Source organism: Oryza glaberrima, chromosome 6 (assembly GCF_000147395.1).
Source record: "Oryza glaberrima chromosome 6, OglaRS2, whole genome shotgun sequence".
Classification (NCBI taxonomy): domain Eukaryota; kingdom Viridiplantae; phylum Streptophyta; class Magnoliopsida; order Poales; family Poaceae; genus Oryza; species Oryza glaberrima.
This window is the reverse complement of record NC_068331.1, coordinates 20,329,098-20,350,057: the sequence shown is the minus strand read 5'-3', so window position 1 is coordinate 20,350,057 and position 20,960 is coordinate 20,329,098. Positions and strand designations below refer to the sequence as shown.

The following is a 20,960-nucleotide window of genomic DNA, read 5'->3' as shown; positions in this document are numbered from 1 at the left end:
AATAATATTTATCTGCAACACCAACTTAGTTTAATTAAATTTAACATTGAATATATTTTGATCAAACATATTTGTTTTGTATTGAAAATAATAGTGTATTTTTTTTATAAATTTAATCAAATTTTAAGAAGTTTGACTAAGAAAAAAGTTCAAACGACTTATAATATCAAATGATTGAATTATTAAATAATGCGATAATCAAATATAGAATGAAACAAGTGTAGTGTTCTTTTTTTTTTCTTACTGACAGGCCATTAGTCATATTACTGATGACTGATGCGTCTGTATTAATAATGGACAGGCACCAGTAACAAACCATCTAGCTCATAGTAATATCATATAGATATAGCTATTAAAATTGTCAAATGAAAATGAAGCATATTCAGAAGATCTTGCCTCTAAATTAATACCCAGAGAAAAAAAAAAGAGAGAAAGAACTCATAAGCCATAAGCCAAAGATTATTACTGGCTAGCTATATATATATATTCACAGAATCACAGGTCAAAAAGGAGAGAGAGATAGTAGTATAGTAGTACTACATGTTCCACAGGAGCGCTCCGAAGCCGGACGCCACGACGCCGTCCGCCCAGACATGGTCCAGCTCGAACCCGAGCGCGTCGTGCACGGCAATGCCGCCGCCGCCGCCGTCCTGCAGCCACGCCGCCGGCTGGTCATACCACGGCTGGTCGGCGGCGGGGTCGTCGTGGAACGTCGACGCGCCGCTGCTGGCGAACACGAGCTCCGCCGCGGCGTCGAGCTCGTTGATGGGCGGCAGCTCGACGATCTCCTCCAGCTCGTCGTCGTCGTCGTCGTCCTGGTCGACCTGGCCGACGAGCGCGTGCGCGCGAGCCGCCTCTGATGGCGATGCCTGGGGCGGCATTAACGGAGGCGGCGGCGACGGCGGCGCGGGGACGGCGGCGTCGAGCGCCATGGCCGCGGCGCGCGCGGCGGCGGCTTGCACGTCGCGCGGGGCGGCGGAGGCCGGGCGCGGGAGGGACGCGGCGGCGCCCGGGAAGTTGAGCACCGCGGCGGGGCCCTTGACGACGAGCGCGGCGGCGTCGTGCGCGCGCGCCGCCATCTCGGGCGTCGGGAACGTGCCGAGCCAGATGCGCGACTTCTTCCGCGGCTCCCTGATCTCCGACACCCACTTCCCCCACGCCCGCATCCGCACGCCGCGGTACGTCGGATGCCTACCCCCCCCACCGCCGCCGCCCCTCCCACGCTTCTCGCCGCACCTCGCCGCCGCCTCTCCCCCAGGAGACGGCGGCGTCGACGTCGACGAGGCCGACGACGACGGCGACGCCGGGCTGAACGCCGCCAGCTCGTACTCCGGCATTGGCATTGGCAATGGCGAGCTGATCAAACAACTGTACACACAAACACTTAGCCACTACGTGAGCTCGAATGGAGAGCACGAGAGACCGTGTCGAGAGGAGGAGATACGTGGGGGGGTTTTAGTAGTGGTTGGTGGGAGCGCGCGGTGACGGCGACGTCTCACCGGACGCGCGCGCGCTCTTCTCTCCTCTCTCGCCATCGACGTCCTTGTCGTCGTCAGCAACGCTCCATCCTCGCCCAATCTCACTACATCTGTATCCATCCATCTATCTATCTATATATCTATCTGAATCTGATTACCTCAAATTCTCCATTGTTTATTAATTAATTTGTTCTTCTCCGAGTGACGGAGTGAGTGAATATGTTTATTTGTGTTTACCGGGTCAAGAAGAGAGAGCGACTACCATGGATGCAACGGATAAATTTCGGAAAGAACCGTTGCAACACTTGGGAGAAAACAATTGTTTACAGAAGTTCATAACAATCTTTGATACCAGTCTTGTTTATTTCGTCTCTCTGTTGCTTATAAAAGAAGTTGCTTTAGTGATGAGGACATCACTCCATTGGATATACACAACAATCCTCCACCAGTCATTCAAAAACCAATTACAAGAGCTCGCGCACGATAATTGAATTTAGAGGTGAGCTTGTTCGTATATTTTTTTACATGATTTTGAGAATAGATTGCTATCTAATGATTATATTATGATTAGAAATCATGGAGAGGACAAAGAGACGCTTAGAGAAGGACTTAGAGGCGTGGAGGATCATCAAGGGCGCCCAAATCAAGATGGAGGCTCAACCAAGTCAACTTCGAGTATTATTCGGAGTCCAAGACTAGTCTGCACTAAAACGGACGCCCAGATCGCATACATGCTCGGATTAGGGCGTTCTTTATATGGATGGAAAGCTAAGAAGATAACATTTCCAATGGTTCTGGTCCCACGTCCAAATTCTTTCCAAGTCAATAGGAATCGACCAAACAAATTGACGTTTAGAATTTGTCCCGGTGTTGCGTCACCGTATTTGGGCCTTTGGACCGTGTATTATGTTGGAACCTATTAGGGTTGCGTCAAGGGTTGTTTGCACGACCCTAAACTCTATATATCAGTACCCGCCGTCACCTTTAGGGTTCAGGTTTTGCTTAGATTATTCTATCAAGAACAATCTCGCCGCTAGATTGGTTTGTAAGACCCCAACTTGTAAGCTTAATCATTCATCTGCAATTTTGGTTGTATTCTTCCTTGTTCTTGTTTGTGTTCTTCGGTTCGCAAATAGGGATTAGCCTTATCAGCAAGGTCAATCACGTTTCGACATGGTTGATAACCAGAGGAGACGTGGGGCTGCGATTGCGGGGCTTAAGAGCGTGTTCGTTCAGAAGCCGGATCGAGTTGTGTCATGACTCCGTCCAAATCGACTGCTTATCAGAATCTTTCGGAAGATCGGGAACCCTAGTCCACATCAATTAGTAGTATTAGTGGGGGTTCAAACTCTTTTGTCTTGTTTATTTCTTACTACCTCCTTTTTTAAAAAAAATAACTCAAAGCATTGACTAAGCTTCTACAAACTTCGATCACTACTTTTCCTATAATATATTTATAAATACCTGGAAACCTACTGTATCACAAAAGTATTATAGAATGTATATAGAATGAAAAAGAGTTATTGGTCAAAGTTTCAATATGAGTGTTCAATCATTAAAAAAAGAAAAAAGATTGTAAAACATTGTGACTTTTGATGTAACGTTTGGCCACTCGTTATATATATATATATATATATATATATATATATATATATATATATATATATATATATATATTATATAATTTATTTTCTTTTGATTTGTTTTATCATAAAAGAAACTCTAACCGCCAAGTGAGCGTAACTTAATTGGTTACGTTCTTGTGGTAGAACCAACCTGCGACATACCTGTTGACAGTGAGGCACCTGTGGTGACTTCATCAATCTCAAACTATGCTGGTCCAGTCTTCGAAGGTGCTCATAGAGCTAGGGTGTGCGTGTATGTTCATGTGCGCATTGTGGGCGCTTATATTTGTACTGTTTATAAAAAAAATAATAATAAAAGAAACTCTATCCTTAACTTATACTTTTACATATTTATACCAAAATTTTGAATAAGATGAACTAGCAAACGTTATGTGCGACAAGTCAACATGTCATATATAGAAAAATGACGAAGGTTGTATTTTTTAAAGTTAACTAGCTACACAAGAGAACATATCTGGTGAAACCCTTTAAAATCAGGTCGAAAAGTTTTGTAAATTAATAAAAAAATTAATAGAGATGGATGTAGGCATGGAATACATTCTTACTTCAAACTCAATTTTATTTGAGAGTAAAAAAGAAACAAATTTCGGCTAAATATTACCATGACACTATTCACCTAAAATTTGTCCTTTTCTCTTAAATGACGTTGACTTTATACTCCGCTACCAAAGATTTTTGCTGATGCCAACCTATTTTTTTTTAAGCAGACAAAGTAAAAAACTTGTGAAACTGAAGTCGGAGGTCCAGGTTAGTAAACCGCTTGCAAAAATATATTTCTACAAGCGGTCATCTTAAAAGGGCTACTTGTCAAAATAACGCTACATATTGGATATACTTGTATAATAAACTCGACGGGGCCCACCATATACAAAGGTCTCTACGGAATCGAGCCTGAAACGTTGTTGACAAGAAATCCGCGCTCGGCCAATGGTGCCCGAACTGTGTTGGCGCGAACTAAGTCAATGAACACAACGGTCTGGGAGATCTGCTTTGCTCCATTACAGGTCCAAATACGATGAGATGCGGGCGTACCAGTCAGTTTGATTCTGCAACTGACGAGATATATAAATAGCAGATGAAAGAGCCAATCGGATGACAAGCCGATGGAGTAGTTCCAGCCTATGCTGATACCAGCCGATAACGATAGGATTTGAGCTATTAGCTAAATGTTTAATGATATGAAGACAATCGGCTGATGATAACAATAGAATAATCTAGTAGAAACCAATCGGCTAACAATAAAATATAATAAACACTAATCCGATGGTTAAAGCATACATCGGCTGGAGATCCGATGTCATAAAATCTAAATGATTAGATAAACAGTGAAACCTTTGTTGCCATCGGCTAAATCCAACTTGCATGTTATCCTTATAAACCGATGCAACGTCCTGATAACTTATCGGCTGAAACCCCGATGAAACCCTTATTGACAACCAAGAAGAAGACTAGAGATTATGGTTCTAAGCACGACTTAGTAGATCAAACTTAACTGATGCAACACTAAGTATGAAAAGAAACATAATATCTAGACAATCAAGCCCTTGACTGATTTTCAGGATAGTAGATATCTTAGCTAATCTAGTCTAGTAAAGCGATTTAGCCGATACTGGCATAAACCTTAAAGCGAATCTCAGCCGATACAAGTAAATAGAGCTACCAAACTAGATTAACTAAGATATATGATAAATAGGTAGGCAAATATATTAACCAAACTAGAGCAATCCAAGAGGTCGAATGTATTGATGTAGCCTTTGACGCTGCCAATGTAGCAGATACAATTGTCTGGGCCGGTGGAACGTAGGACTTACCCCTTCGCCGGAGATCGAAAGCCGATGCGGTTCCGCGTCGGGTGCCAAGTTTCATCGGATGATAAGTAAAAAGCCTCAGTAAAGTGGGTGGCAATGCGTCGAGAGTTGTTGTATTGATTGTGGAGATAGTTTACAATGACCCCGGGTGTACATATTTATACCCATGGATAGGTACGTGTTCTTATTGGATAAGAAAAAAACTTTCCTAAACATAAAAGGAAAACATAAAGTCCTTATCGGACACTAAACACACTTTCCTAAGGATAAAAGGAAACTAACATACTATTCCTAATTAATAGGTAATTTGCTATGCCACATCCTCCTTGAACTCAGTCTATTATGGATAAGCTTCCTTTAATTGATTAATTTCCATAACCGAATATAGTAAGAATCGAACTATTGGCGACTTGATAATTCCCATCGACTGATTCCAGGACTCTGAAGCCGATATTGACTCTAGGCTGATAATGCCCCCCAATTTTGAAATATGAGAACTTATGCTTCAAAATTACCTTTTTTTCTGGTCTTGATAACTCCAAAACTGATCTTCCTTTGCTTCTTGCAATCGGCTTTCCCGAGCCGATACTGTTTACATTAGATGAGCTAGATAGTCAAACTCGTGGCAAAAGAATCTATCTCTGATAGGTGCTGACAATCCTTGAAATGCAAGATCTGCTAGCTACTCATCACTTAGGCTCAAACCATAACATAGGCTGCGGACATTACGAAATCTCTGAATATATTCCATAGCCGATTCTCCTTCTTGCTGCTCAACCGATATTATGTCTGAAAGCTTCAACTCATTGATTCCAGCAAAGAAGTAATCATGAAATTACTTCTCAAGATTGGACTATCCTCTGATAGAATTTGATGATAATGATGAAAACCATGTGAAAGCCGATCCAGTCAAAGACAATGGAAAAAAATCTAACTTTCAGAGCTTCTTCAGTCGATGCCTCCCCCATTGTGCTAAGAATCGACTGATGTGTTCCATTGTAGATGTATTATCCTGCCCTGAAAACTTAGAGAAATCTGGAACCTTGTATCGGTGTGGCAATGGAATCCTATCAAACCACTCAGGATATGGCAGCCGATACACAGAAGTATGTTCCTTAGGTTTGATTCCAAACTGCTCCTCTATTATCTTTGTAATTCTATTGGCCAAATCATTGTTATATTGATATTATTCAGTATGCCCATATTGATGAAGTTCCTCTGGCCGATATTGATTTCACTCATCATACTGATATTAATGATGCTGAAGTTGTTCACCGGTTTGCCTCCCGAGCTAATTTCTTTGAGCAACTAACTCAAGAATTATTTTCTTGATCACATCTTGTAATGTACTCATCAAAATTCTAGACTGATCAAACAAGGCACGGTGAATTGCTTCATCAACTATATCTTGAAGTGTTTCAACCATCGGCTTTGGAGATTGCTCCTTATTGGCATTGACTTCCTATTCAGACATGTTGGGTATAAAACTCGTGTCCTATCGGGCGTGCCAAAAGAGTGTATTGATCGTGGAGATAGTTTACAATGATCCCATGTGTACATATTTATACCCCGGAAGGTAACACTAGAACACATTTTTTGCCCAAATTTATGACTTTGAACGTTGAAATTAGGGAGTTGTTGATTATAGTGTTACATGTGTGTAATGTGCTCGTTGGTGATACGATTTTTTGGAGAATATATGTGCTAATGTTGATTTTTAGATTAGACATGAATGGAAGGTTGGATGGAAATTAAAATTGACTTGAGAGATGAAAGGATTTTTATACTCCAAATATTGACAAAGTGTTCAAAGATAAAAATAACGGTCTAAAATTTACATAGATTTAATTACCTTAGGAAATCTCCAAAGCAGCGTGTGTTTTTTTTGGCCGAACGAAGCAACGAATAATTGGTAGCCATATGTACACAGTTGCAGCAGAAGTTCTCACATCCACATGTGCCTAGATGTAGTTCACTAGTGAACTTTGTTGCCTGTTCTCTGCTATAGTTGCCGCGCTGGAGAAGATCCCTATAGGTCAAATTTAACAATAACAAACGTGTGGTATCCTATGGCAAATTGCCGGCACAACACAACTGTTGCTCAGCCTGGCCAGATATGGTGATGAACAAGGTAAAATATTCAGTGTCCCCGCAAAAAAAAAAGGTAAAATATTCAGTGATGATGCTGACTGAACATCTCTGTATACTATTATCGGACTGCGCCAGCATGTACTTTCACAATGTTTCCTGACGGGCTCTCAGAATGAAGTGCAAATACTACACCTGAAAAAAATTTCAGAGCTGTAAAGAGTGCTAGCTAGATGCTTAGATGCTGTCGCAGTAAAGAATCACTAGTAGAATCAGCCGGTATCATGAACTATCTATCTATGATAGAGACCAGCGGCGCGTCACCTGTAATACGGTTATCGTGGTTACCATGCACGGTAACCTTTTCAGTTTTTGAAACCATGGTATGTCTCGCGATTACCACACGGTTTACGCGGTAACCATCTTACCGCAGGGTGCGGTAACCCCGCTAAAAAGGGTAAGAGGGAACCCTACCTATAATGGGCCGGAAAAAAGATCCCATTGAGTATTGTATACCTCACGGTCGCACCCGTCAACTGATGATCTCTCATCGGGACATAGCTAGGTCATATATATATATATATATATATATATATATATATATATATATATATAGGACACATATGGGGCACCATGGTGCCCGGGCACCATGGTATCAAATGCACAAAATCACTCAAATTTTTCAAAATTTTCAAATTGTGAGTATATACCTAGTTATAATAATTTGATTCATACCTATACCTATCAACAAAACAACTCAAATTTAACTTTATTTCACAATCCATGATTACATACCTAACTAATTATATGTATGGATGCTATATACCTAGAATCAAAATCTAACAAAAACAAGTTCAAATCCAGTTCAAACTTGCTTTGAACTAGTTAGTAAAGTAGTTAATGTTAATACCTAAGTAATTAAAAAAGTTTCATACTCATTTGAATTGGGTATATACTCAATTTCAACAATGGTGCCCGGGCACCATGGAGCACCAAACAAATTTACTATATATATATATATATATATATATATATATATATATATATATATATATATATATATATATATATATATATATATATATATATATATATATATAGGACACCTATTTCCTACTACCGGGAGTAGTTACTCCGTCCTCTTAATGGGTCAGGTTATGATCCAATAACCGGTCCTTAGCTTGGTTATTTTATTTAAACAATTAACTAAATTGTTTATTTGTTGAAATTATTTATTATTCGTTAGTTGCATGCAAACGAACTTAGTTAGTTGACATTAAATGCTAGCAAAAGAAACATGCAAGCGATATACTAATTTTAGTTAGTTGATGGTGACATCTTCTACTCGTTTTTAATTAGCTAGTTTAAGTAGCATGCATTCAAAAAGGTTTGTATCCCACGAAAATACCGGACGGCACCTAAACGGGTTGGGTTACGGCTTATTAACCCGCCAATAAAGACTCTGAATTAGTGAGCTGGATAAGGTGGGAGTAGTTACTCCCGGTAGTAGCATATAATTTTCCTATATATATATATATATATATATATATATATATATATATATATATATATATATATATATATATATAATATGTGTGTGACAAGACTGTGGTGTGAATTGACAAATCTAATACCCTAACTAGTCATCAAGGTATAATTTTTTTAAAAAAAAATCGTTAGTTTCAGAATTTTTGGAACAAATAAGAACTTTACAGAAAGGTGTTCTCAGGTGTTGTCGAATGGACAACTGCGTCATGCTGAAAGACGTGGTTATCTCCACAGTGGTTGGAAGTAAAAAACAATTGTATTGCTTATTGAATTTTTTTTGGGATCCCCCTATTATATGGCCCTAGGGGGCTATTTATAGCCCTGTTACAGGTTCCCCCTCTAAGGTTTGGGATTTTATAAAGGAAATTACATGATTACCCTTATGATAGGAACATTATTAGGGGCACACAGTGTCCTTTACATATATGGGTCTCTAATGGCTCGGTCCATCTACTTGCCGAACTCCCCCAAAAGCGCAACAGCCCGCTGGGCTTCCTTACGGTAGGGTTCGGCACTTGGCGAAGCCTGTGCCCTCGTGCCGAGGCTTTCGCCTTACCGTCTTCGCCTGTGCGGCCTTCTGACGAGATCTTTACCTGGCGAAGCCCACGTATCTCGAGTCACGGCTTTCGCCTGCACGGTTTCCTTTTCAATCTTGGCCGCTCGCCTCTGGTATAAGCTTGCCGCCTAAGTTTTTAGTTTCGGCGGGTTCGGCCGAAGGCCCTTCGTGGTGCACCTCCAACATCAGGAATCCTTAGACTAACGGATGTCTTTTTAAAAAATTAAATTATACTCGATGATCAATCTAGCGTCTAAAATTAATCCACAAAGGCTCGATAATTTCAATGTGAAGATATCGCGTATCACAGGAAGATGCCAAGTGATCAGGACACTGATGGATATGGAGTACTTCCTGTGTAAAAAAAAAACGAATTTAGAACGGTATGTGATATATTTTTTATTGTAATAGGATATATCAAATCTACTACTATATTGATTTTTATTGGGACAGAAGGTGTATATATCCTAGGCTGGCCTAGAAAATATAAGTGTCGTACAAGGTGTAATTGTTGAGATCTGAAAGCATATAGGAGTATATAGTATGTAGCTTAAGCCCAACTGTTCGGTCTGAACACACATTATATTAGATCTCTAGCTAGATATCATGGAAAGTCTAAAGGCGTAGCAATTATGCTCCATCAAGTCAAAACAAGTGTCAATCGACTGCATATAAATTATTGTGATTATAACTGCTAGCTACACTGCAACAGTGATAGTACTTGATACACATATAGCCAGTACAACCTTGCTAGTTGGTAGTGGCTAGTTACTCTGATTTAGTTTTATTATGACATCGTCAAACTAAGCAGGGCCAAACATATATTATGGCAACATTCAAACAGTGCAAGGTACTGTTTTATCTATTTCTTCTATTAACTTTTTTTGACAACCACAACTACAGAAATACAAATAGATGCTGACTGGGAACCTAGGTGCTGGTTTTTCCAACCGACACATAGGCGTCAATTATGGGAGAAATAAAAAGTGCCTGTTTTGGAACTGGCGTCTTTAAGGTTATGTTAACGCCAAAATTTAGTAAGATTGTTTAGTGGATTCGGTTAAGGAACCGTGAAGACGTGGCATGACGGCGTAATTCTATATATTAATTAGGCATGATTTAGTAGTTTCCTTTTATCTTTAGAAAAGTGTGTTTAGTGTCCGATAAGAACTTTATATTTTTCCCTTTATCTTTAGGAAAATTTATTTCTTGTTTAAGAATGACTCGTATCTACCCATGGGTATATGTTTGTGCACCCGGGGTCATTGTAAACTATCTCCGATCAATAAAAATACTCTCGGCGTATCGCCACCATCTTTTTCGAGGTTTTTACTTATCATCCGGTGAAACTTGGCACCTGACACGGGGCTGCATCAGCTTTTGATCTCTTGCATCGGCTACTTTTTGCCGGCCCAGACAGTTGTATCGGCTACATTAGTGTTGTTCAAGGCTTCATCGCTTCGATCTCTTGCATCGCTCTGGTTTGGTTAGTATATTTGCCTACCTATTTATCATATATCTTAGTTAATCTAGTTTGATAGCTCGATTTACCTGTATAGGCTGGGATCTGCTTTAGGGTTTTTGCCGGTATCGGCTAAATTGCTTTGCCAGATTAGGTTAGCTAAGACTTTATGCTTCTTAGCATACTTTGCAATGCATCATTACTAGTCGTGCTTAGAATCAAAAGGCTAACATATCTTTGATTATAATAAGGGTTTCATCAGGGTTTCAGCCGATGAGTTATCTGGACGTTGCATCGGCTTACAAGGATTGCATACAAGTTGGTTTTAGCCGATCAAAACAAAGGTTTCATTGTTTATCTGACATCGGACCTTCAGTCGATGTATGCTTTAATCATCGGATCATTTATTCTATCATATTATTATAAGCTGGTTGGTTTCTATTGAATTATGTTATATTACATTATCATCAGCTGATTGTCTTTATATCATTATTTATTCAAGTGTCAAAATATACATTGGATATATAGCCGATTGCTCAAAACCCTACCGACATCGGCTGGAACTACTCAATCGGCTTGTTAGCTGATCGGCTATTTGATCTGTTGTTTACATATCTTCTCAGTTACAGGATTAAACAGACTGGCACGCCTGCATCTCATCAAATTTTGGACTTGCAATGGAGCTAAGAAAATCTCCCAGGCCGTTGTGTTCGTCGACTTAGTTTGCGCCAACGCGCCAACACAGTTCCAACACCATCGTTCAAGCAACTCTTAATCACCCATGAGATCCCATCCAAGTACACAAACATCCATGAACAAAATCAACGAGAAGTCGCCGCCACTGCCAGATCCGCTCGCGGGAGAAGTGCCACCGCCTGATCCGCATACGGGAGACTCTGCCACTGACGGATCTGCCCGCCGTTGCCATTGCCATTGTTGTAGCCACCCGCACCGTCAGAGAGGGAGGAGGAGGGGCTGTAGCTCCGAAGAGGGGAGAGGAGGGAGGTACTGGAGCCGGAGGGATGGCATCGGAGAGGAGGCAGGAGGGGCGGGCAAGAGAGAGGGAGGCGATGGAGGTGGGCGAGAGAGCGGGAGGTGAAGGGGTGGGCGAGTGGATAAGGATGATCATGGGCTCTCTCCCTTTGCACTACAAAGGAGAGGCAAAAAAAAATCCTAGCTAGGATTTGATTTTTACTTAATTGGTACCTAGGTGTCAATTCTTTTTTAAAAAACCGGTACCAATATTATTGGTGCCGGTTTTTCTCTATAACTGACACATATAGTTGCTTAAAGGTGTCGGTTTTAAATGAATCGGTACCTATGAGCCATTCCCTATTTGGGATTATGTAGTAGTGAACCTACATTTTTTTTAACCCGAGCTTACTTTTATAACCCGATTACACTGTTGTATTCGCTGCAATTAAATATTTATAAAAATATCTCACATTATTATATTCTGATTAAAGAAATATATGTTGTAAATTACTTTTATCATATATATTTAGATTCTATTTAATTACTTCTTAAAAGGTAATTAAATTCAATAAAGCCTAGCTATAACTAATTTACACTATGATAAAAGTAACTTGGCACAATAAAAATAAGTTATCACAACATTAAAAATAAATCTGTTGATACAAGAATCCAGAATGCTCGGGTGGCGGCCAATTATTTTTTTGTGGGGCCAAAATGATACTGTCCTGGGTGGTCTGTGCCCTTAAGAAAATTATGGATTGTAGTTGTTGGGGTAAAAACATGCGTATATATAAAAAATAAATCAAATCAACACAAATTATAACTAACTAAAACTAGAACTATATTCACAACTTTATGAATGTATAAAAAGTAATTTAATCAAATCTAAATATAATTTACATATATATGATAAAAGTAATTTACATGATAAAATTAATTCACAAAACACATATTTATTTCATTAGAATATAATTATATAAGATCTTATTCTAAGGATTTAGTTGCAACAAACATTATGGTATAATCAAAATGTGTGTGTGTGTGTGTGTGTGTATATATAGGATAAATAAATTTTATTTGAAGACTAAGTATAGTGTTAAGAATATTTTTTTATTAATGCCTTCATACTCCCACGTGGAAAAGGGATGCGTATTATTTTCGTTATTTATTGAAATAGTAGCTGTTTAAAACTAATTATTGGATATGCTCTGTGTAGTTATGTCTTTGACTCCTTGTACGTTCTACATATGTCCAACCAAACCATGCAAAGAAAACTTAAGTGTTGTCAATTTGGTACGCTCGATCAAGACAAAATTAGCTATCGAACACCGTAGTTTTATAAGACATTCTGATGACTTAATTAACATATGACACACTTTGTGGCAATTTGCTAAAACACCACCGCTGGAAAACCCTTCTTCACTCCCGATTCGTAACCCCTTTAATCTCGGGTACGTAACCGGGACCCCAAATCTGAGACTCCATCTCTAGTCCTTTTTTTCTTTTTTAATTGTTTGTTGCTGTTTGCATATTGATTTCTAACCAAACTCCACGATAAAATCATCAACATTCACATAAACATTACAAAATCATCCACATCCACGGTCACAATTCACATCACAAATTTCCAGATCCAAAGACATCACAATCAACAAATTCACAAATAACAAATCTAACACTTAAATCACAAATCAACCGCCACCCTCAACCACCGCGTTGTCACCATCACCGTGTGGGGCCACCGCTGCCCGCTCCCGCGCGGGGCCGCCGCCGCTTGCTCTCTGCAAAACGCCCACTCACTCTCCGCAAAATAGAGGTTAATAGAGAAAAAGAAAAGGATAAGAGGGAGGAAAGAGAGAGTGGAGAGAGGAGGAAAGGGATGAGGAAGTGTTTGCGCGCGAGGAGGAGAAAATACGAGCAAGGGATTATATAATATGCGTTGAATTTTAGTTCCAGTTGGTAATAACAACTAGGACTAAAGATAGTAAGGGGCCGGACGATTTTTGAACCGAGACTAAAAATGATCTTTAGTCCCGGTTGATAACACCAACCGGGACTAAAGATCATAAAAGTGCGTGCGGCTTTTCAACCGGGAAAAAAATGATTTTTAATCCTGGTTCCTATTGAAATTGGGACTAATGTGGTTTTAGGCTGACCCAGCAAAGATCTGTTCTCTAGTAGTGCACAATCACTACTAGAAAAATCGTTTTCCTAGCTGGCCAAAAAAATCATTTTCCCAGGAGGGGAAAAGGCCCACTTGTATGCCTAAGCGTGCGAAAATCATTTTCATAGGTGGCATCTCCATCTTCGCAACGTCATAGCTACTTCCTGCGAAATTTTTTTAGGCGAAAAAAAATCACCACCACCCACCCCGCCCTACCCACCTCTGGCCGTGCTGCCACCGCAGTCCCTCCCCCCTCTGGCCAGATCTGGGAGGGAGGGAGGGAGGGGATCCGCCATCGGGAGGGAGGGAGGGTAGGGAAGCCGCCACCTCCCTCCACCGCCGCCTTCATCGGATCTAGGAGGAGGGAGGGGAGCCATCGCCTCCTCCACCCTCCGCGTCGCTACCGCCTGGAGCCACTGCCGCCACCGCCCTCTAGCCGCTGCTCCGGCCGGATCTGCACCGGGAGAGGAGAGGTGGGAGGGGAGAGCCGGAGGGGCTCTGACTTAGCGATTTTGGTGGGTAGGTGGCGTTTTTAATATGTGCATCCTTGCAAAATTGAAAAAACCAGTGACAAATTTGCAAATGACCCTTAACCTTTTTGTAGGTGGACCTCTTAAGGTATCGCCTGCGAAAATCAAGCGGACCACTTAAGAGGTCCGCCTCGTCCCACGGTTGTTATTTTCAGAGGCGGCTTTTTAGCTCCGATTGAGAAGCCTACCTGCCTAGAAAAAAAATATCATTGCTTGGAAAAATGTTTTTTTACTATGTTTGCCACTATTTTAAAACTTTTTTTGAAACCGCGCCCAAATGCCAAGTTACATACCAGGGTATTCTATTCAGATATTTGGGCAAAAAATAGTCAGATTTCTAGCCTTTGGATTACACAGATCAACAATTTATCAGCATGTTAGCGTTGATGATATTTCTTTGAAAGTTGGAGTCTGCCGTCCTGATACATCTGGAAAAGATATATGATCAATTCATATAAACATATTTCACTCAAATTTCATTTTTTTTACGGTCAACATCTAATCACGGTGTAATTATACCAAAGTTATAATGTACGCATAAAAGGCAGGCCAATGCTAGATTAGCATACATGCATGGAGCACAAATTTAGCTGCCCGTTTCAGTCGGATTTGCAAGACTTCAGAGGTTAGCATATTTAATTTTGCTCATTTGCTGCATCCATGGCTCTTCACGAGGAAAAAGTCGGATGGAAGCGCCCATCTCAAAACAGATCAAACGGTTAGAAAACTGACTGTAAATTTAAAAAAAACAAAAAACTGTCGACCCAATTTCTATATGAACAAAACCGAAAATCAGACGATGAACAAACGCGGCTGTAATTGGTGTGGCACATATGCATGCATAGTAAAAGCCACGTTTAGACAGCCCGGCCCAGTGTACACGTTTCCTCAGGTTGCACGTCGCCGTCGGCGCCTCGGCGGGCAGTATAGGGCAGTACGAACACCTCTTTACTCCCGTGTTTCCCTCGCTTCTTTTCCCGTGCATTCTACTCCCTCTGTCCAAAAAAAAAAAAGCAAATACTGGTTTCCGTGCCCAATATTTGACCGTCCGTCTTATTTGAAAAAATTATAAAAAAATTAAAAAGACAAGTCACGCATAAAATATTAATCATGTTTTATCATCTAACAACAATGAAAATACGAATTATAAACAAAATTCATATAAGACGGATAGTTAAAGTTGGACACGGGAATCTAGGGTTTGTCTTTTTTTAGACGAAGGGAGTAATTTCTAGATCGACGATTAAGCTAGCCGGCGCCATTATCGACCGGTCGATCGGTCATGTACACCGATCGAGTTGCACGTAGATCGACCAACTCGCGGTTTATAGTACTTTAGAATAAGTTAATTAATCTAGGATGATACCATATAGATGCTATGCTATAAATCCAGACATGTTATATTTCGTATTAGATGAAGTTATTATGGAACAAAAAATACTCTGTTTATTTTCTTAAAACATAAGTATTTTTTAAGTTAATAAATCTGAATTTACTATATTTTGGGACAAATATGCTAGCAGATTGAGTGACCTACTCCCTCCGTTTAAAAAAAAAGGATAAACCCTAGATTTCCGTGTCCAACGTTTGACCGTCCGTCTTATTTGAAAAAATTATGAAAAAATTAAAAAGACAAGTCACGTATAAAGTATTAATCATGTTTTATCATCTAACAACAATGAAAATACTAATTATAAAAAAATTTTATATAAGACGGATAGTCAAACGTTGGACACGAAAATGAAGAGTTTGTTTTTTTTTTCTGATGGAGGGAGTACTAGCTAACACTGTTCCGGCGGCATAGTATGCACGTACGTGATCTCGTCAATTCACTGCAGTTTTGGGGCCAGGGACGACTGACCGAGAAGTACTCAATTCGCATCATGGTAGTGTCCTTCGATCAGATCCAGGCATCCAATCCCAATAATTTGCTCTACAGGGATTATGTGGGGTATCTATCGTGAACAATCGGAAGCTTGGCACCGCACTTCGATTCGAAGAAACAGTTAATTAAGTAGTCAGTTTCTAAAATCTACATAAATTAGGTTTTTCAGTTTCTAACTTCTAATTCATTTACTAGATTCTGCAACTTCTTAAAATCTGAACTGTTTGAGAAAGCTTCTGATTCTAAAAAAAACTGTAATTGTCAAAAGCTCCCAAACAAACCCTAAGTTCGTTCGTAGTGGATGTTTCAAACTTCTCCAACCATGTTTCCCACACACACGTTTCTCTGATGCGTGTTTTTAAAAAACTTTCTATAACAAAGTAGTTTTAGAAAATCATTATAATACATTTTTTAATTCGTATAGCTAATACATAATTAATTAATCACCATGTCCCATTTATAATTCTAGGAAATGTCTCATCCATCCAAAATCTTTTATATTTTTTTAGTAAAAAAATCTTTTATATTTTGGGACGGAAGGAGTATGTGTTACTTACTCCATCTCATTTTAAGTGTAATTGTGGGTTTTCGTGTACAATGTTTGATTGTCCGTCTTATTTAAATTTTTTTATGACCAGTAGTTTTATTGTTATTAGATGATAAAATATAAATAGTACTTCGTGTGTGACTTATTCTTTTAAATTTTTTCATAATTTTTTTAAATAAGACGAATGGTTAAATATTAGACACGAAAACCTACAATTATAATTAAAATGGGATGGAGGGGGCAATTCATTGCTTATTTTTGCATGCTGAGGGTATGGGTTCCCAACCCATTCATTCGTCCGAATGCAGCATAAATTATTTTTGTAGCGTTTCCTCGTCTCCATATATGCATGCATGCATGGCCAAGGATATTGTACGTTGGCGCTTTGTAACATACACCTTCCGTTTTAAAAAAAATCAAATCCTAACTATACATCTAGACAAGTGCTAGTCCAAATTTATAGATAGGATTTGAGTTGTTTGGCCACGGAGAGGTATGCTCTAATATAAATACATATTTTTAGAATAAATATTTTTACTATCCTTAATTATGGAGTAACATGTAACAGTTGAGGGAAATAATGATTCATATTTTCTACCTATCAGCCACTAGTTTCTATGCTCTTTCTTCACCAGCGGAACTTGCATTCCCTCGTCGGTCCTTCTTCACCTCTGATATGGATCTGACCAAGTGCGACTGACGAAACAGTTGATTTACCAAATTTGTCCAATTTTTGCATAAGTTCAATTCGAAATTTAGGGACTAAATGAGAAATATTTAGGTGAGCGATAAATAATAAAACTTACTAAGAATACATTTTGGAGAGCATGATTTGTATTTTGTAGGTGAAGTTGCAATCTTAGACAGTACTAGCATATATGCCTGCATGTGGCACAAACAAAGATTTTATGGCGCCCTAGGATTTTGTAAAACCTCAAATTTATGGATATTTAGATCTCAGCTATTTACCATATTTGACACAGTATTATGCTTCAAACAATGATGAATTAAATCGAACATCGATCACTGATGGAACCGACAGTGGCCAATATAGAGGCACCAATATATGGAGGGGCCGGAGCACCGTATCCAGCATCACTTAGCTCAGAGCATCCGGATTTAATTAATAACACTGAACTCGGGGCAGCCATACATATATTTTTTTTTGCCCTGTCGCATCTCCATCTATCACACGTCATCATCGGCATGCCTTACCTTTAACCATGCTCATCGTGACCAGTAGCCAAAATCCGTACACATGCTCCAAACGGTCTGGTCTATATAGTAGCCACACAAGCTTGGGCCAGCCAGATCTAGCCCTCACTTACTGAGAAATTTAAGTACGAGTCACTTTACATTTGACAATGCTCTACATACTTTTCCGATTATCATGGCTCTCGGTCACCCGGGGGAGGGGGAAAAATCGCCCCCCCCCCCCCCGACGCGCACGTGCCCCCCTGGCCCCACCATGTGTTATGCCTCCACCTGCCACGTGTCTATATTAAAAATATTTCGCCTAGTGTACTCACAATGTTTTACTATGTAAAGATCTAATGTTGTAGTGAATTGAAATATTCTTTTGCAACAAATCGCCCATATATTTTGGAAACCCTCTATTAAAGGAATTCGTTTCATTTTTTGTTCCACAAAAAATATTTCACCTAATGTAATCACAATGTTTCATTGTGTTGTCATGAGCTGGTTGCATTTGTCGAATTTTTCTCACGATGAACTATTCAATCTGCTAGTAATACATGGTTGTATCATTTTGCCAAGATACCATTTCTGATGTATCTTATATTGCAGCCAATCGCTAGCTTTCCGCAACTTGGCTATCAGGGGTAGAGTGGTCATTTTGAATGCCCTATCCATGAAAGTGTGTATATGTGACGTCATACAACTGTGTCGAAAGTGACAAATAATTAGAAAAACTTCTCTATCCGTGACAAATATATACCTACGTATAAAACTCGGAAAGGTATATGAAGAATCGTCGAACGTAAAAGTGTCAAATAGTTAAATTCCCTCTCTTGCCTCTCATCCATTGCAGTTGCCTGCTTGTTAGTTGTGGTAGGGGAGACATGGTGGCACTGGAGAGAGATTGTTAGGGAAGAGAGGAAGAGAGCGGCTGAGCACAAAGAGGGATCAAGTGCGAAAATGTGCGAAAATGGAGAGAAAGGAAGAGAGGAATAGAAGAGAGTCCAAGCGAGAGTGGCTTTGACTCGGGCGAGCAACTTGACCTCTTTAGCTGATTCATCGGCGGGTTCATTGCCTGTATTAATTTTGAAATGGACGGTGATATATACTACATAGTATCACTCTATCGGTTTTTATCCCCAACAAGAGTAGGGATGGGTCTGTTCCAAAGGCCATTTCTAAATAGTAGTGCATCTTAATAATACCCAACAATTTAACATTACACATACAAAGGCGTTAATTATTACATGCATGAAACATGAAATAAAAAAAAATACATCGCTCCGTTTTATAATAGATAATGACATGAACTTTTAGATACACGTTTAACCATTCGTCTTATTAATTTTTTTACAAATAAATAAAATGTAAATAATGCTTAAGTAAAGTACTTTAATAATAAAACAACACTCATCACAAAATAAATAATACATATTTCAATAAGACAAATGATCAAACATGTATCCAAAATCAACGATGTCATTTGCTAGTATTGTTTTAGTATGGCGTGAGGTTTGTGAGACCCTGCTCATAGTACAGTCATATATATAGGAAAAAGTACGAATTGTCGCCCTGAACTATTACGGCCATTCGAATTGCCCTCCTAAACTCCTAAATCCGAACGAATCACCCCTCCCCCTCCCCCCTCCCCCGCGCTAACTCAATCCAGAGCGGTTTTTAGCCTACGTGGCATACACATGGTAGCCTAGTCAGCAAAAAAAAAATCAGTGAGGCAGGGCTTCGGTGATGTGGGCCATACAGCGGGGTGAGAGGAAGCGACACGGCGGGGCACCTGCCGAGGCCGGTGGTATGGAGGCAGAGGCGAGGGTGGCGTGACCGGCGGTGAGGGCGACACAGACAAAGGCGAAGATGCGGCTGAAGAGGCGGCCATGGCCGGTATCGATCTAGGACTAGGAGCCGACGGGGATGTAGAGGTTGGGGAAGGCGGCGGCGATCCGTGGGCAATGCAGAGGAGGCGTCGTCGATCTGCGGGGAACGCAGACAAGGCGGCTGGGACGAGCTGTGCGACGGGGCCGGCGTGCCGGCGGCGTCAAATCCCGGCATGCCGGAGCCATGACCCAGCATATCCTCGTCCGGCCGATGAGAGGGGGGGTCAGAGCGGGATTGGATCAAATTGCATGGAGGAACAAGAGATTTTGGTGTCGCCGCTATCGTGTATACCGCCGCTCACCATCTTTTCGTGCAAGTCTGGCGTCGGCTATCGCTCCCCCAATCACAGGAGGACAAGGCCCTGCTAATGAGCTTGACGGGCCGGCCACTGCCGGCACACGCCTTATCTCGGGCTCCGCCGAAAGGAGGCTCGCAACCACCGACGAGCCACTCGTCCTCGGCCTCCGCAGCTTGGTGCGCACGCAACGGTGAACTCAAGAGGGAGGCGGCACAGGTGGCTTCAAGCTCACCGGTGGAGGCGGCAAGATCGATGGCGAGCTCCACGATGTGAGCACCGCTCACCTCTACTGCTTGCCTTAGCTAACTCCGCCGCCTGCCTCGGTGCGCCAGAGATGGAGGGAGAAGGGAAGGGGTAAAGAGGAGGTGAGAAGAAGAGTAATTGGGTTGAAATGGGTCCTACCATGTTTATTTGTTTTGGTTAACTTATACGGCCACGTGTGCGTCCACGTAGGACCAAAACCACCCTACAGGATCGATCTAGGGGTAATTCGTCCGGTTTGTAAAGTTCAATGTTAAAAATAGGACGCAACACGCAAAGTCGTATAATTAATGCTAGGTTTTTTTTCTGCAAATGTAACAGTATAACACGAGTTTTGTATGACTTGGTACTACTCCACTACTGTCCACAGGTCACCACCATGCATGTGGCGCCCCCTTGCCATGGTCACTTCACTGTTCCTTGCATTTCCTTTGTTCTCTTCCGATCCATCCTGTGGATAGAAAACCCCCAGGTGTGCACGTACCAATCGATCCTGGGCCCCCTTGTGTATGACTTTAATTTGCGTGCGTCAGGACTCAGGACCGCTAGCTATGCAAGTACGAAGCTTTGCCCGATCCTCGTCGTCGCATCGTCTCACAAGACGACGCCTTCGATGGATAGCTCTCA

The 20,960-nt window shown here is 40.8% G+C and overlaps 1 protein-coding gene across 1 annotated transcript; it reads right to left on the bottom strand.

Annotated features, from left to right (window-relative positions):
* Positions 1–226: 226 nt before the first annotated feature.
* LOC127777439 (ethylene-responsive transcription factor TINY-like) lies at positions 227–1,405 on the bottom strand. Its single transcript, XM_052304032.1, has one exon. The coding sequence runs from the start codon at positions 1,341–1,343 to the stop codon at positions 537–539; it is 807 nt and encodes a 268-aa protein (XP_052159992.1). The 5' UTR covers positions 1,344–1,405; the 3' UTR covers positions 227–536.
* Between the last annotated feature and the right edge of the window lie 19,555 nt (positions 1,406–20,960).